This window comes from Pyxicephalus adspersus, chromosome 3 (genome assembly GCF_032062135.1).
Source record: "Pyxicephalus adspersus chromosome 3, UCB_Pads_2.0, whole genome shotgun sequence".
Lineage (NCBI taxonomy): Eukaryota > Metazoa > Chordata > Amphibia > Anura > Pyxicephalidae > Pyxicephalus > Pyxicephalus adspersus.
The window spans coordinates 126953550-126970934 of NC_092860.1; the positions used below are offsets into that span (position 1 = coordinate 126953550).

General features: G+C 41.3%; 1 protein-coding gene across 1 annotated transcript; it reads right to left on the minus strand.

Annotated features, from left to right (window-relative positions):
* Positions 1-631: 631 nt before the first annotated feature.
* LIAS (lipoic acid synthetase) lies at positions 632-15385 on the minus strand. Its single transcript, XM_072406315.1, has 10 exons — positions 15245-15385; positions 10434-10527; positions 9638-9718; positions 8942-9098; positions 8524-8581; positions 7980-8108; positions 6516-6661; positions 4994-5064; positions 2327-2438; positions 632-1467 (listed from the first exon to the last, which is right to left on the minus strand). The coding sequence occupies exons 2-10, from the start codon at positions 10488-10490 to the stop codon at positions 1415-1417; spliced, it is 864 nt and encodes a 287-aa protein (XP_072262416.1). The 5' UTR covers positions 10491-10527; positions 15245-15385; the 3' UTR covers positions 632-1414.
* Positions 15386-17385: the final 2000 nt, after the last annotated feature.

The window sequence follows — 17385 nt, forward strand, 5'->3', positions numbered from 1 at the left end:
AAAAATTCTGGGTCCAACACTGGTGACACAATGATCTTTTGGCTATCTGTAAGGTTGACATTCTTCCCAATAGCTAGCCATGTAAGAGGCATTCTTCCTACTGGTATATACATGTTTAGAAACACTGGTCTAGAGTATTTTATTTGTGCAGTACAGCTTGGGATTTGCAAGTTTTATTTGCCACATTCAGTTCTGGAGTTTGTTTTCTTCGGCATAAAAGGCTTTTTAATTACTTTCATAAAGCATTAAGGTCAAGATCTCTTGGTAAACGAATACTTGTTCTTTAAATGCAAAGTACTAATGGATGTGTTCTGGCAGCTATCACTACATCTTTGTTAGATTCCACCGAGGAGGGAGAAACATGGGATTAGTGTTAAGTGATTAGTTTTTTTACCATGATTCCTCAATAACTGCCATCATCCCATCCAATACCTACAGTAGGTTTTATACAAACAGCGAGGAGGCGAGGGTGGGATTGGGCTTTAAATCCTAATAGTTTCCTAACTGATTAGGTAGGGGAAGCATTTGGATGACACAGATTATCTGGAGAAGTGATTCTTAAATAGAGAAGAATAACCTTTTGTATACAGCATTTCATAGATACATATGTTAATACTAATTTTAAAAAAAATCAGATAAATATTTTTTTAATGGTGGTCTAAAGTGCTACATTACTTTTAGTCATATACAGAATGTGTTTTTACATCATATACTATAAAAGCAATAATTTACTTGCTCTTCTACTTTTGAAAAATCACAACTCAGTACCAGCTGAAACTTAAGTTAGTAATTCCGAAATAGGGATCGACCAGATGATAATCAACGTACAAAAGTATATTTTCATCTTGGGTAGATACAAGCTGGAGCTTAGCCTATGTGTTCACCACAGCAATGTACATTTGTATGTCATGCAGCATTCATTGAAAATTCAAATGAATTTCTACAGTAACTTTTAATTTACTTATTTGACTGTTTAAGAAAACAGAACTGCATACTACCTATGGCACAAAGTAGTATGTATGTACCTTAAAATGTCAAATATGCTTCCAATGATAAGGATTCTTGCATGAGCCATTGATTAATTTCAAGATTACTACACCATTCTAGTGCTTTTATTACAACATTTGTATCCTAACTACAAACAGGGGTTAAGTGCCCAATTATCCATGAAATCGGAATGATGCTGTTTTGTGGCTCTCCCTCTAGTGGTCAGCACTAGTACTGCACCAATTACCGTATACAACTGTCCCTCTGGTTAATTAGTTTACCGACACTGCTCCATTTATTGCCCATGCTGCAGACAGGATTTTAGGCATGGGATAGAGGGGTTTACAAGAGCACCGCAAGCCATTACAAAATGCACTCTGCTTGTCGCTTGACACGTACAGTTCAACAGTCCATACAAGATTCAACTTTATGCAATATTGGTCTTTCTTTTCTCCACCAAATTCTTCAAAAAGAATTCACCTAATAAAAGAAATGTTAATTTTTGGTAACTCATACTTACTATAGCATACACAGCAGTCACACACTTTTTGCCCTTAGCATTGCAAATTTGATTTTTCCATCTGTTCTTTCTGCAATTTCAGTCTATTTAGCTCACCCAAACATGGGGTAATGTTGTTTCTCTGGGACAGAAAGGAAAAAAATCATACCTGACACAAAGCCTTTAAAGCCTGTCTCCATGTAAAAGATTGGTGGATTTGTCTGTGTTAGGCTGCCTACACCCATGCAATAATTGTCATTGGACAGGATCTTTCACAAAGACTGAACGAGAGCTGTATATACTGCTCTGTTCTATGGAGAGGGGAGAACTCTCCCTGCGCTCTCTTCCCTTCACTTTTATTACGATCGTTCATTGTCTGTGGTTTTGCCAGGACGGATGACAGGCGCTGTCCACACGCCAGATTCTCATCAAATATCAGCCCTGAGGTGGAGAATCATCTGAAATATCAGCCCACCGGAGAAGAATCATCTGACGCGTACGTAGGCTTGAAAGTTGCAAATAAGTTCACAGTGTGCAGTGAAACCAATGTAAGCAATTTTAATGCAGGAGCAGATCCTGTACAACTGTGCAAGACTGAAGAAAATGTTGGCGTTTAGCTTTTCAAATGTTTAATGGTTTAGAGTTCTGTTCTGCCTGAATAAGCTGAACTAGTTCTAGGTAGAGTAGTTTACCATTAGTGAAATAATTGTATAAAGTCCTACATTACTTTTAGTCACAGACAGAATATTTTTATATCCTATACTTAAAAGGCAATCTTTTTTGCTCTTGTAATTTAAAGAAAAAAAAAAAAATCACAACTATATTGTCACCTGGACATACCTGCTTTATATGATGATCGAACTAGAGGTCCACTGGCCGTATAAAGGAATCCTAATTGGTTACCTACTTGTTCCCAATATTTAAATTTTTCAGGTGTGACATATTCTTCAACCTGCAAAGGATTTAAAGAACAAGTTTTCAATGATAAGTCAATATTTTAACTGAAAATTATAATTGCAATGCAACTGTGCTACAGTGTGTGTAACGGTCGTTGGAAAGGATCTTTCACAATTCTTTCCAAAGACTAACAGCTGTACAATGCATTAATGTGTGCTGTACATACAGCACCGTTCTGCTCTAAGGAGAGGGGAGGGGGGAGAACGACGAAACAGCACCCTGTTGCACTCTCTCTTCCATTTCGATCAATCGACGTCCATCGTCCGTGGATCCGGCAGGACGGTCGTTCGGACGATGGAAGATGAGCCCTATTCTCACGTAAGATTCTCTGATATCGGCCCTGAGCTGATTATCGGACGAGAACCATCACACGTGTGGACCTAGCCCAAGTCGTATGAAAACAGACCACAATGCACAGATTTTTGTGAAATGAGTAAAGTGTAGTTCTAAATGAAACGTGTGGCAGTTTGGGGGTTCCAAGTTCTAAAGTGTACACACTGCCCTTACTCCACAGAACGCAAGAAGAAGTCCAGATTATGTATGGTAAAACAGACTGCAGTGGTTCAATACACTCAATACAAAACAGGGTACAGTAGCCTGTAGTATGTGACAGATAACACAATGTGCAACGTGGCATGGGGATAGAATTGTTTATATATGGTATCCTACAGCATGGTATTGAGTAGAGTAAGCCCCAACAAACTAGTCACATCACATTGTATAAATAGCATTGTTCTGCTCTAAGGAGAGGGGAGGGGGGAGAACGACGAAACAGCACCCTGTTGCACTCTCTCTTCCATTTCGATCAATCGACGTCCATCGTCCGTGGATCCGGCAGGACGGTCGTTCGGACGATGGAAGATGAGCCCTATTCTCACGTAAGATTCTCCGATATCGGCCCTGAGCTGATTATCGGACGAGAACCATCACACGTGTGGACCTAGCCCAAGTCGTATGAAAACAGACCACAATGCACAGATTTTTGTGAAATGAGTAAAGTGTAGTTCTAAATGAAACGTGTGGCAGTTTGGGGGTTCCAAGTTCTAAAGTGTACACACTGCCCTTACTCCACAGAACGCAAGAAGAAGTCCAGATTATGTATGGTAAAACAGACTGCAGTGGTTCAATACACTCAATACAAAACAGGGTACAGTAGCCTGTAGTATGTGACAGATAACACAATGTGCAACGTGGCATGGGGATAGAATTGTTTATATATGGTATCCTACAGCATGGTATTGAGTAGAGTAAGCCCCAACAAACTAGTCACATCACATTGTATAAATACCTTACTTTATTTAGTGATAAATAGCAAATTACCCCCTCAACCCCCAGTCAGCAAAAGCTAAAATCATTTGCTTCATTGAATACTTCTCTGAATTGTGGTCCTGTGTTACTGGCACCGGTCACATCGGCACTGGTAACATACAATCACGGTCTGATCTTTTTGCAGCCTTAGCGGATCAATTTAAAAGCTGATGGTGACAGCATACTTCAGTCACCAGCACAAGCAAGGGCATCAAGAGTACTCTCCATTGCCATGTAGATAATGTACTTTGTGTGTGTGTGTGTCCTCATTAACATGGCAGTAAACAGGACTTTTGACAAAAAAAAACAAAAAAATGTCACCTTCGGAAGTCCATGCCTTACACGGCTTTCAGTTGCTCAGTGGCTAAAGCTATATAGGCTGCTGCAAAGCACCAGAAGAGAGATATAGAGGCAGATTAAATACCTGTTCTCCTAATGGATATTTTTATAACCATAGGGTGCGATTTAGATTTTAACAGTGACTCTGTACTTCTGTGAGTGATCTGCCAACAGCATATTAGTGTGGGGACCTGGTGGTGCCTTCCTGTTTCTCCCCAAAATAGCTCAGATTGAGAAATCTGCGCCATAGTAAAAGTAAATACCACTCTTCACTAAGTTGGTGCTTGGCACCACCCTTATTTAGTGCACCAATAATCAATGGGGAATCATAAGGCAGAGAGTGAGAATCCTAGTGAAAGTAGAATATATCCATAAGGATTTTGAAAAAGAAAAAGAATCTTTCACATAGGAAAGCAGCTAAAGGTAGTCTAACAGTTTAAGCTACGTACACACTTCCAATCATTATCGTCGGAAAACGAACGACGAACGTTCCTGCACAATATATATAAACGATCGTATAGCACCGATCCTGCACATAGAGGTAACGACACGATCGTTCGTAGATATTGTACACACAATAGATACGATCGTTTAAGCGATAGAGGAACTATGTGCACGACAGGAAAGTGAACGGACGTTCGTTCATCACGCATGCTCTGAACATGGACGATCAATGAACGACCGTACACACGAACGATGTTCAACGATCGTCGCCCAATCCGATCCGCCGGTCCGGTCGTTCGTTTCCAACAATTTTCCTTGTTCGTCGGCGTCGTTGGTTACTTTTTTACGAACGATTTTTTGCCCAATCGATCGTTCGTCGTTCGATTGGAACGATAAAAATTGGAAGTGTGTACGCACCTTCAGGTTCATTGTTTATCTAGCTCAGGAGAGGTTTATTACCTTCAGATGACGTTTGGTTGGCTGCATGTACTGGCCAAGGGTCAGACAGTCAACATCTGCTTCTCGCAAAGCTGGAACAGAACAGATTAGAGGGAGTTTGTATATGGATGTAAATATATATATAATACAAGAGGATCATTACAACCTATCTTTTTATTGTAGAACATCACTAGTACTAGGTTTAAAGGTTGGGAAGCATGGTAGCTCGGGCTAGAACTACTGTCAGAGGTTCTAATCTCAGCCATTATTCAGGGTGTTACAGGACAAATATGGAATATGACCCCATATCACCCCAATAGCTATATTGTGTGTGTTTATATATATATATATATATATATATATATACACACAAATATATATATAAGCTATATTACTAATAGTTAAGTAAAACTACAATGCATGAAGGAAGGTATGGGTGTGGATGCATGTATTTAATTATAGTTATCAGTTTACCTCTGATCTGTCACACAAACCCCTGGAGGATCCCAAACAATAGGATTCCAGGAAGGTCACAGAAGTGATATAGATAAAATTGTCCCAACACTAGATGGTCACAGTCACAGCCTCCCAAGGATAGGATAATGAACTTTTGGCCCTTTCCATCAAAGGAATAGTTAAATTATATTATCGCTTGGGTGTGGATAAATGCTACAGGGCAGGTAGAGTTGGGCAAAAGCCCCATCCTGATACCTATTTAAATGGCCCCCTGCTGTGCTTCCCCAACAACTCCAGAAACCTGGGCTCTGGAATTTCTACATTAAACTTTGCTTTGACATTTCAACTGATTACTGGAGCTTAGATTACCAGTTCCAAACTGGGGAATGCAACAGCCATTAGGTATTCTAGAACCACATTCATTAGCCAATCCAAAATCTCCAAAGAGGTCTAATGGGAATTACCTATATAACACTGGCAGATGGGAGAAACAGAGAAGATGAAGTGAAGGAAGAGTTAGGAAAAGCAATAGCAGAGATGGAGGGAGCACCTGGGGTACCCTATAACATCATAACAGGTAGCTATAAGTATTCTTGAATGTACATGTTTTGTATGTTTCCCTGCAATGCATACGGAGGAGAGGGAATGCTCCCTATTTACCCCGGCGGCGGAAGTGTTAACACCAGCCAGGGTAAATAGGGAACATTCCCTCTGCATTGTGGAGGAGAGGGAATTCCCCTCAGGGGGTGTTCCTGGTGGGGGGCAGAGCCATTAGGGCAGGACTCAAGAGAGAGTCTGGCCTAGTGTGCTCCTGCTCACCCCTGAAATGGCCAGGAGGCCAAAAAAGTTTGATGACCCCTGAAATAGGTTAATTAGCTACCCTCAAAAACTGTCCTTTATAAAAAAAAAATAAAAAAATAAACTCCTTGCCAGGTTGTGAGCTTGTGCCATATTCACCAAGTATGCACAGCATATATACAGCACAGCACAGCTGTTCATATATACATCACAGCATATATACTTACCCGTGTGCAGCCACCCTGCAGCTGCTAAGCAAAAGTACTATTTTACAGTACACATCACATACCTGTCATTGTCTCATGCACTTGTTCATCTGTCTCTCCTAAACCCAGCATGATAGAGGTTTTTGTGACAACGTCTGGACGGATATCTTTTGCATGTCTCAAGACGCTTACAGACTGCTGGAAATTAGCTCGAGGGTCACGTACATGTCTAGAGTTTAAAATATAGAAAATGTTACAAATAAAGGAAACGTATAATGTTTTGGATATATAAAAAACCTAAACTTAAAGGTAAGTAATCAGTCACTTAAAACTTGGTGGAGGTTTACATTGTGTGAATCTCATATGAATATACAGGATATGATGTAGGTTCTTTAAAGGATTAAAAAAAAAAAAAAAAAGGGGGTCGTAAAACCAGAGAGTATGAAAAGGGTCAATGTCATGATAAACTGGAAGCAAAAAGCTAGCCACAAGCAGAATATGATTTGTGAGGTCAACAAAGTTTAGCTGCAGCTGAAGAGTGTGAGAAATCTGACACACCAAGCTGCTGATCTGAGATATCTACTTCTGTCTGTGACCAGCTTAATAAAACCCGCCCAAAACCAATCTTCAGGGCTATGTACACACGTGCAATCTGTGGAAAGGTACATACAGCACCATTCTGCTCTATAGAGAGGGGAGGAGGAGAATGATGGGGCAGCACCCTGCTGTGCTCTCTCCCCTTCACTTTCATTACAAGTGTTTGTCGTGCATGGATCCGCCAAGACGGTCGTTTGTATGATGGACGAGAGCCCTGGGCCGATTATTGGACGAGAACCATTGCACGTGTGTACATAGCCTAAGATTCTTCTGAGCATTGCATGCTGCAAATCAAGCAGGGATGGAAATAGCAGAACATAACTCTGATCCCACAGTGTGAGTGGAAGTTGGACATCCTTCAATAAGAAATGTCTGTTCACAAACATACTTCAATTTAAGGTAAACAGCTAAAGTGCAGCTTAACCTAAAACATAACAAATTCTTAAAAGTAATTATGTCAGATAGTGGAAATTGAGTACTACCTTAAAATTCAAAAATCTGTTATGTAGCTGTGCACCTATAGACAAAGGCAGGACCTATCATGCATTTTGGTTTTCTGTTACCAAACTGTGGTTCTACAATTGCTTACCATAAAATCCCTGCCCTCTCTCATGTAGAAACATAGTTTCCACCTAAAAGAAGGGATGCTAGGAAATTAAGTCTGACATCGATGATATTCCTGCTTTTGGTGTCACGTATGATTGACCACGTCTGGTTCCAATGGCTGAATTCAGGGATGATCTGTAATGCACATTTGGCTTCTGGAAAATGTATTCTGTCCACCACTTAGCTTATGTACACTATTTATATATACTTATCAACCTGATTGGTAAAAGAATTTGCCTTGTCAAACTTTAGGTTTAACTGGGCTTTAAAGGTTTGACAACTAGTTCTGTTCTGGACAGCTAACCTATAGAAAGAACACACCAGTTAAAAATGTACACTAGTACCTTTGTAAAGCTGGCACAGTCTCCACATTGTGGGCAAAGACATCTAGACCTGAACGAACAACGGTTTCTACAGCCTTCTTATCCCCTCGGAAGTCTGGCGTTAGACAATCAACAAGAATTTTATGGTTTCTGTAGAAAAGAAAATGTAATTGTTTCCAGAAAATCTATGCAAATAACCAAATATGACTGAAAAAAGCATATCACCAATACACACTAATTTACCAACTTTGATAACTGTTCCTTCAGATCATAGCTGAATAAAAGCATGAATACAGGAGATTTAGGCATAATGGGGTAAAATAAAATGACAAGGAATGATTATTTTTGACTGAAATTGCTCATTACAATATATTTTCTAGCGTGTTCGGAGAACCATGTACAACAAACCACCCATCTTAATGTCCTCTGAAATCTGAGATATGACCAAAAAGGTTAAAAAGAAAAACTTGCATTATTACAAGTTGTGTTTGAAAGGTCTGGGAGCCCTCTCCCTATAAAATTGATGCATATAGGTAGTTAAATAGATAAATGAAAATGTAGTTACCTCTCTTTCAAGTGAGATACGGTTTTTGCAAAGTGTTCAGCACCTCCATCTGGGAGATCTACATAGATAATAAATAAAAAAAAAAAAAGAAAATAAACCAGCATTCTTCATCATATACAGCAAGAAATGTTTTTTTAAAAGCTCACAGATAACAAATGAAACATTTTCCAACTTTAAGAATGAATGACATGGCCAAAAATCCCAGTGTAGAACTATCAAGTATTTAAAATTCCTAATTGCAGTGTTTTCCTTTTCCATTAATGATTTCTTTTTCGCTTGCAATGTGCAAGATAAAAATGTATAGTCAGTTACCAAGCACCCCTTCCTCCTTATACATCACTGCCCTGTCGTTTCTTCTGTTTACACATCTACTAAATGTGGAAGCAAACCAGATTGTACACCAGGAGCGCATACCAACCATCTCTATCCACAGATGTAAGAACAACATAGTCCAGTCCCCAGTCTGCTATGGCTTTAGCTGTGTTGTATGGCTCCTCTGGGTCTAACGGAGGAGGTTTTCTGGCCGTTTTCACTGAACAGAAGCGGCAGCCTCGAGTACATGTATCTCCCATTAACTGTCAATAAAACAAAGGGGAAAAACATGAACATAACTGGTGGAAATTCAAAGAGCAGAAACCATAAATTTTTATTCAAGTTATGTTTATCTCTAATATTTAAGAATTATTAATGTTGTTCTATCATGTATTGTTAGCAAGCCAGCAGTGAAGTTTATGATTTCCAACAAGTGGATTGATCTCTAGGCTCCTGTAGCAGGCTGCTTTGCTGAAAGTATCCACACTCCAAGGAATCTAATAGTTAAAGCTAAGACTGCACAGCTATCCAATTACTGTATATTCTGTTCACTGCTGCAGCCACATTTACTCATATATATGCAAGCTATGCTTCTTACATTGTAGCACTGAGCTTGTTTGCTTCTGTCTATAAAAAAATCATAAAATATAAATCATAAATAAACATTTTTTCCCATTGTTTTGTACTTTATGACCTGGGATATTCTTTTAGCACACACTATAAAAATGGCCACCCTGGCCTGGATCAGAATTTCTGAAACTTTTTATAAAACACAACAGCTTGAAACACTGACTTCTCTTACCATGATGGTTGCTGTAGCCGTGCCATACTCTCCACCACCCCAGCACTCTCCAATGTTTGGGCACCGAGCCTCTTCACACACCTAAATAACACACAACATATTACTGAAACAAAGTCCACTGAAGCCAAAAGTATAAACAGCATATAATTACAAAGAGCTCTATTTATAAAGCAGTAAATCTAAAATTCACTGAAATACTCCCATCGCAACATATGGACCTGGAAGATTCTCCACCAGGAAATGTTTCAGTGAATGTAATATTACCTGTTTTATAAACAGCCTAGAATGTCTAACACATTTTTAATCCTAATTTCTACATTTCCCATCTACATCAGTGTTCTCCACAGCCCCTTTTAGCTGGGCGCACCAACTGGCATTTTTCAGTAACCACCTTAAAAACTGAAAAATGCCAGGTGGTGCACCCAGCTAAAAGGTGAAAATGTTTCCTACAATGCAGCATTACTGACTGGTTTCATATGCATATTCTTCTTCCTCCATCTTAGTTCTGCTGTAAACGATTAAAAGGGGCCAATACCATATTAAGTTCTGATTCTTACACAACTTGCACTTAATCAATACATTTAATAATGCATTTAGTAATTAATACAGAGCTGTGGTAATGTGTGTTTTCTGTCTGCCTAGACATGTTAACATTTAATGTAGATTGAAGACATTCTGGTACATTGTAACAACCAATATGGAATTCCAACTGTTCTTAAAATCAATGCATTTAGGCAGGCACCTTTTAAATTACAATAAACAGCATGCTACATTTTCATAACATTTTTTTTCTTACAGTGTGGAGATTGAGGTTCCGTAAAGTGTTTTTCAGTTTGTTGTAATTTTTACCCATTGGAATTGAAGTCTTTGCCCAAGGTGGGAGTCTTAACCTATAAAAGAAGGCAACATTTCTCACTTTAATAACAAATCATAATATTTATGAGATCCCACCACTACATTTTCTCTTTTGTGCGATACTTCCACCCTCCTCCTATATTGTACGCTCTTCTCAGGGTCCTCTCTTCCTCCTGTGTCACTGTCTGTATCGGTCTGTCATTTGCATCTCCTATTTAATGTACAGAACTTAATAATATGTTGGTGCTATATAAAACCTTTTTTTTAATATTAATGAATGAAGATATTAAAAAGATTATAATAATAACAACAAAAAAAACTAATTCTACTTGTCCCATGGCAATTTTTTTAAGACATTACACTACAATACTTCTGTGTTCATTAAAACTATTTGGTGATTTACATGGGGGATTTTATTTGATAAAGTCATGAAGAACTAAAAATGTATTTTTACAGTTGTATTCTTCTTTCATGCATAACTGTAATTAGCGTTCTGAAATAAAGCTGTATAATGCTCAAAATATTAAAAGAAGGCCTAGTATAATAAAGCCATCATTTGCATTGGGTGATCTGTTCCTTTAAAGTCGGTTCTGACAGAACCTGCAAAAGCCTCCAAACCTCACCAATGTACTACAGATTCTAGTGCACAGTCAAAAAAAAAGTGGCAAAAATGTAGAGGTAAAAGTCACAGAAAGTATCTTACCCATGCTCTTTAAGGAAGTGGAAGGCATAGAAGGAGGTGGTGGTGAAGTTTGAAATTCAAGTATAACATTTTCTTCAGATCAATTCAGATCTAACAAGCAGCAATTTTTCCAACAACAGTGTTGTGACCTTTTAACAAAAGGTTCACAATATATATTTTATTTTATTCCTGTCTCTGCTTGTTCTAGCAACCATGTGGATGTCACCATGACAGTAACGGCGAGACTTTGATGACAATTACTGAATACAAGCAGGAATTGCTAGAAAAAAATGGAACTCTTTTACTCCTGTTGAAGCAGACAAGTTCTGCGAAATGAGTTAGGGAAATGTTAAGAGTTTTCCAACTCAAATGTCAAAGGGTCAAATGTGAATTAGTAATGTTTTGTTATTCAAAATACTGGTATATTATTTGTTGTGAAAATGTTATATGTAATTGGAATTTTAAACTTTTGGAATTAATTTATTTTTAACTAAAAATTCTTTGTACTCTTTAGCACCTTAAAAGTCCATCTTTTCTAGCAATTCCTGCTTGTATTCAGTAGGTGTTATTAAAGACTTGATTCGATTTGGGATGTGGTGCTTGTATGCATTAGTCATAAAGTACGGGTCAAACTTTACCATTTAACTAAGTCATGGGTAATCTATCATTACACCAGGAAAGGAATAGAGACAAAGTTTCCCAAAGGGGATACATCATTCAGTGGCAACTGTCTAAGTAAGGACATATACTTATATACTCTCACTTCATTGTGTCTTCAAGACAGGAAGTCAAGATACAACAATGGGTTGTGAAGAGCAAAGAATTCTATAGTTTATCCCAAGATAAAAAAAAATGTAGGTAAGTTCATCATCTCTTGAAACATGAAGGGAATGTTCAAAGCTTAAATGATTTGTGATATTTCTCTGGTTTACTGCAGGAGTATAAATGTTGTAACTTAGCCCCCAAGACATCAACCTGGCCCTTGGCCAACTCTGCATCTTCCACTTCATCTTAATGTGAACAGTACAGTATATCTAAGCTTTGAGATTAGATATAGCTTCCTTAGTATTCACAAGCTCAGACAGAAACCCTAAAAAGCTACTTTTGAAGAGCTTGGTTAGAAAAGTACCAGACCTTTACTACATGTAAGATCACCCGTATGGTCCATCCATGCCCAAATTTTCAAATCCTATTGTGTTGCTGTTATAAAGTCATAAATCAGCATTGTAGGGTAGATGCATAGAATCAGATCCTATTAAAAGCTACATATTGGGGGGCGTGGCCTGATGGCGACGGAGTAGGACGCGGCTATCCTAGGCTCCGTGTCCCGCCGGCGGATTCTTCTTGTGTAAGCGCTGCAGCACCTTCCTATCCACTCTCCATGGGCCCTAAAACAAAGGGGATTAAGAAGGGACGCCCCGGAGGGGGCGATCCCGCCACCGGAGGTCTCACTAGCTTCTTCCCCTCGGATCGCGACAAGGCCCCAAAGCGGGGGGCTAGATTTTCAACCCCTACCGACGAGCAGGCACCGCCGGCGCGGTGCACTCCACAGANGACCGGAGTGCAGCAGGATTCACCAGCACCGGGTCCAGATGCCTCCACCACTTCTGCCTTAGAGGTACACCCGACTCCCCCATCCTCAGTCCCTGCCTGAGGCCCCCTTCAGAAGCCTCTTTAGGCCATAGCCCAGCCAACATAGATGCCGAGGGGGAATGGGATTGGAAGGCCCACCTGCGTGCATTACCCACCAAGCAAGATTTAGACCACAGTATAGGGCGCCTGGAAGCGAGCTGCAAGGCAGAGTTTCACGCTATTCGTGAGTCTGTTCAACAAGTTACTAATGCCACCGCTGCGTTACAAACCCAATGGCTGATTTATCTTCACAAGTAGTATCCCATGCGGCTATTTTGGAACGCCATGAGGCACAACTTAATATGTTGTATTTGTTGCATGATGACGCCAAAAATCGGAACAGGCGGAATAACATTCGCATTAGGGGTTTACCTGAAACCATTCCGAATTCGGAATTGCCCGCAGCCTCCTACTCCATATTTGCTAAGCTCCTGGCTGTCCCATCCGATGTTGATAGAGATGGATCGGATACACAGAACCCTGGGCCCGCGCAGCACAAACCCGCAACGCCCTAGAAATGATATTTGTAGGATTCTTTTTTACAGACCCAAGGAAGATATCATGAGAAAAGCCAGAGAATCTACAAATATAGAATACGCCGGGGCTCAGATACAACTGCTGCCTGACGTCTGTAAATATACTTTGGATCTCCGCAGGGCTCTTAAACAGCTCTTGACAGTTCTTCGTGATCGGAACATCCCATATTGATGGGGATTGCCCTTCCATCTCATCATCAGATCTGGAGGTAGGACCCTTGTTCTTCGCGAGCCTTCTGACCTGCCTCATATTGTCCGTGATTTGCATCTTCCTGACATCTTCTTACCTGAATGGCCCACGGCGACCTCGTTTCTTCACAGCAAACCAGTGCCATCGCAAGCTCCTCCACGACTCCCTTTCACTAGTCTTCCAAGCACCTCCGGGAGCCATCTTTCTTCCCCCTCTCCTTCCACAACCTGATCGACTGATTCAGCATCGCCAATGATTTTATTGGTTCTCGGGATACCTTTATCATGGTTCTTGGAACTTTCATTTTCAACTTTTTGTGTTTCTTAAGCTCCTATACACCACTGGATTATCACTGTCCTCTATTTGTTTTATCACCTACAGCACAAGGCTGAGAGATCAGTCTGCCTTGAATGGAGGTTGCATGGCTGGGAGAATAGTCCACCTTGGAATGGAGGTCCAAGTTCTTGTGCTGCCAAGCATCACCGAACTCTATCGGACTCTGTGCAAGTTGTATCCCCTCTGCGGTGGGACTTACCATATACTGGTAGCTATGCTGAGCCTTATTTTTTAGGGTTTACTGCTGCAGATTCCGTTGATAGTTGTATTGTTATTTTGAATGCATTCTGGATCCGGTGGTTGATTATGCCTAGGGTTAACCGGGGACGCGTGAGCCTTGTTGCTCTCGCCTTCCTGGTTGGCCATATTCCGGGACCTGGGATGTAGTATCCCTGCTTCCCTAGCCTGTTTTAGTTGTCTTTTTGATATATACTGTACACTTTGGTTATATTGCCTATGGGACTGTTAATTGCTCAGGGAAATTTGGGGTTCACTCAACTTTTTATGTTGTTCCTGGTTATGTGGGTTCCCCCCGGCGGGACCGGAGGGTGTATTTGCTGCCTGCCTCACTCCGCGCACGGACGCTTCCCCCACATAGGCCCACCAGGCGGTGATTCGGGATCTTTGGGATCCTGCTTTAGTTTTTTACCTCACGGTCTAGGTTTAGCCCGCCTAGCCTGTCCGGTACTTTTTTTACATAAATGTTTAACCCTTTCAGGAATTGAGTAAGGGTTTTTTTATGTACCCCTGTACTCATTCCCCAGGGTGGGGTGGGGGAGATCCGGGAGTCTCCTTAATAAACGGGGCTTCCAGCTTCCAAAGTCATGCTTAAAACGCTTAGAAAAGACCCATTGTTTTCAATGGAAGCTTTCTTTAAAAGTTTAAAATTGATTGTAAAAGCCTCCATTGAATTCAATACAAGCATTTTCCCGCGTTTACCCTGCATTTTAATTTTTAACGTTATCTATACCGGTCAAAAACATGCCCCACGTACTATTGTAGATTGGGCCATTATTATTATTAATAATATTAAACAGGATATATATAGCGCAAACATATTACGCTATACATATTAGTACAATAAATACAGGATACAAATGACAGATACAGGCAGTGACACAGGAGGAGAGGACCCTGCCCCAAAGAGCTTACAATCTAGGAGGCCATTGGAATGCATGGGAATTTTAAACATGGGTTTTTAAAGCCTCAGGTTTAACGCTGGGGAAACTGCCCATGTAGACTACTAGGCTTTACAGACAAATAGACGATTGCTGTCATTTGAACTGACCTGAAGGATCCCCTAGCAACCTCTGGAAGGACCCTGGTTGGTAATCACTGCACCATAGTTCCCGTATAGATATAAAATAATTTCTCACCCCAGTGAGCTTCAGCAGCTCCACACCTCTCCTCAGCCCGATCAGCCTCATCTTGTCCCGGAATACACACTTACAGCTGCGATAAGTGTCACAGGAGCTCAGCAATCTACTAATCGAGTCTGTATAGAAATGGTAGTGGCTAGTTCCCATGCAGTAGAAGGACCCGGAAGTGGAGGAGGAGACACATGGGCTTCAGGAAGGATGAGAAGGGTGATGGGGTGCACTGTTATTATTGCAGGGCGATATGGGGGTTCAGGAAGGGACAGATGTTGGGGTACACTAAAATAATTTATAGCACTGCTATTTTTAGTTGGGGATTTAAGAAGAAGGAGCATTTGATGTGATGCAGTTCCAATCCAGTAGAAGGACCTGGAAGTGACATTGAGCATTGAACATGAAGTGGGCGTAGATCTAACTTAAAGAAGCGCAGGTATATGGAGGTTCAGAAAACCAAGAACACGGGTGAAGGTGTACAATGCTTCTATTGCGAGTTGTGAAGGCAAGGGGGAGATAGGTTTTGAGCATTGGTGTTATGCAGAATGACCTGGGAAGAGAACCAGAAAGTGGGGCAAGTTAGAGGGTTCACAGCTTTTATTGCAGGGGAGGCAGGTTATGAGGAACATTGTTATTATGAAAGGATTGTGAAGGTTCATGAATAGAGTACATGTAATGAAGTGTACTGCAAGGTAATATTTGTTGAGGATACAGTAAAACAGGTAATAAGCTGCACTCTTAATATTGCTGTGTATAGGTGATTACGAGAAGGGGAGCACAGTTGGTGGGATTCACTGCTATTGTTGTTGCGTTATATGAGGTGTTAAGTGGGGTGACAGGTGATAGGGTGTACTGGTCCTATGCAGAGTATATTCACGTGTCTTCATTAGGGTTAAAGAGAGGGCTTGGGGTGCCCTTCAAATATTGCATGGTATATTAAGGTTCGGGAAGTGAGACATAGGTAATTTGGTGCTAGTATTTTGTAGGGGTTCAGTCAGGAGTGACATAAGTAGTATTATTGAAGGATGATTTTTGAGTTCAAGTAAGGGAAACACAGGTGATGTGGTGTAACTGTATTAGTACAGGTTGATGTGGGCCCTGAGATGGAGCGGGGACCGCATTGGTAACTGGCATCTAGAGCTGGGAGTAGTGCATCATCAATGCTACCCAGAAGTGTACAATTTCAGTGAATGGAGCACTGACAGGCGGCAGCAACAGCAGCAGGAGGAGGTGGTGGGCCCAGAGATGGAGCGTGGACCGCATTGGTAACTGGCACCTAGAGCTGAGTGTAGTGCATCATCAATCCCACCCAGAAGTGTACAATTTTAGTGAATGGAGTACCTACAAGCAGCAGGAGGAGGAGACGTGGGCCCTAGGACAGAGCGGGGACCACATTGGTAACTGGCACCTACAGCTGGGTGTAGTGCTTCATCAATGCCACCCAGAAGTGTACAATTTTAGTGAATGGAGTACCAACAGGTGGCAGCAGCAGGAGGAGATAGAGGGCCCTGAAACGGAGCGGGGACTGCATTGGTAACTGGCATCTAGAGCTGGGTGTAGTGCATCATCAATGCCACCCAGAAGTGTACAATTTAGTGAATGGAGTACTGACAGGCAGCAGCAGCAACAGCAGCAGGAGGAGACGTGGGCCCTAGGACGAAGCGGGGACCGCATTGGTAACTGGCATTTACAGTTGGGTGTATTGCATCATCAATGTCACCCAGAAGTCTACAATTTTACTGAATGGAGTACTGACAGGCGGCAGCAGCAGCAACAGCAGAAGGAGGAGGCGGTGGGCCCTGAGACGGAGCGAGCACTGCATTGGTAATGGCTGCACTTTACTTGTTTGAGGTGGCCGCATCAGATTTCGCCAGGCATCCAGAAAATCCCCCCTGCCTTGGCCTAGACTTTTGGATGTGTGCGGCCTGCTGCCACTACTGCCGCTACAGGAGGGATACAGTGGAGGCAGTGTCCGCCTGAGCTCCCTGTGTGGAATGTGGTGCACGGAACTCCTCACACAGCCAGTCGCATATAATTCTGCTCAGGTGCGCCACCTTTTCTTTCTTTTGCGCAGGGTTGGGGTAGAAACTGTGACATTTTGTCTCTGTAGCGGTGATCCAGAAGGGTGGCCAGCCATTTTTTGGTGC

What these genes read in the sequence shown, in the direction of transcription:
- LIAS (XM_072406315.1), bottom strand. Translation starts at nt 10,490, where the DNA reads ATGGGTAAAAATTACAACAAACTGAAAAACACTTTACGGAACCTCAAT. An exon ending in CGGCTACAGCAACCATCATG is followed by an intron (nt 9,099 to 9,637) that starts GTAAGAGAAGTC and finishes TTTTATTGACAG; the next exon opens with TTAATGGGAGATACATGTAC. An exon ending in AGTGCATGAGACAATGACAG is followed by an intron (nt 5,065 to 6,515) that starts GTATGTGATGTG and finishes GTTCTGTTCCAG; the next exon opens with CTTTGCGAGAAGCAGATGTT.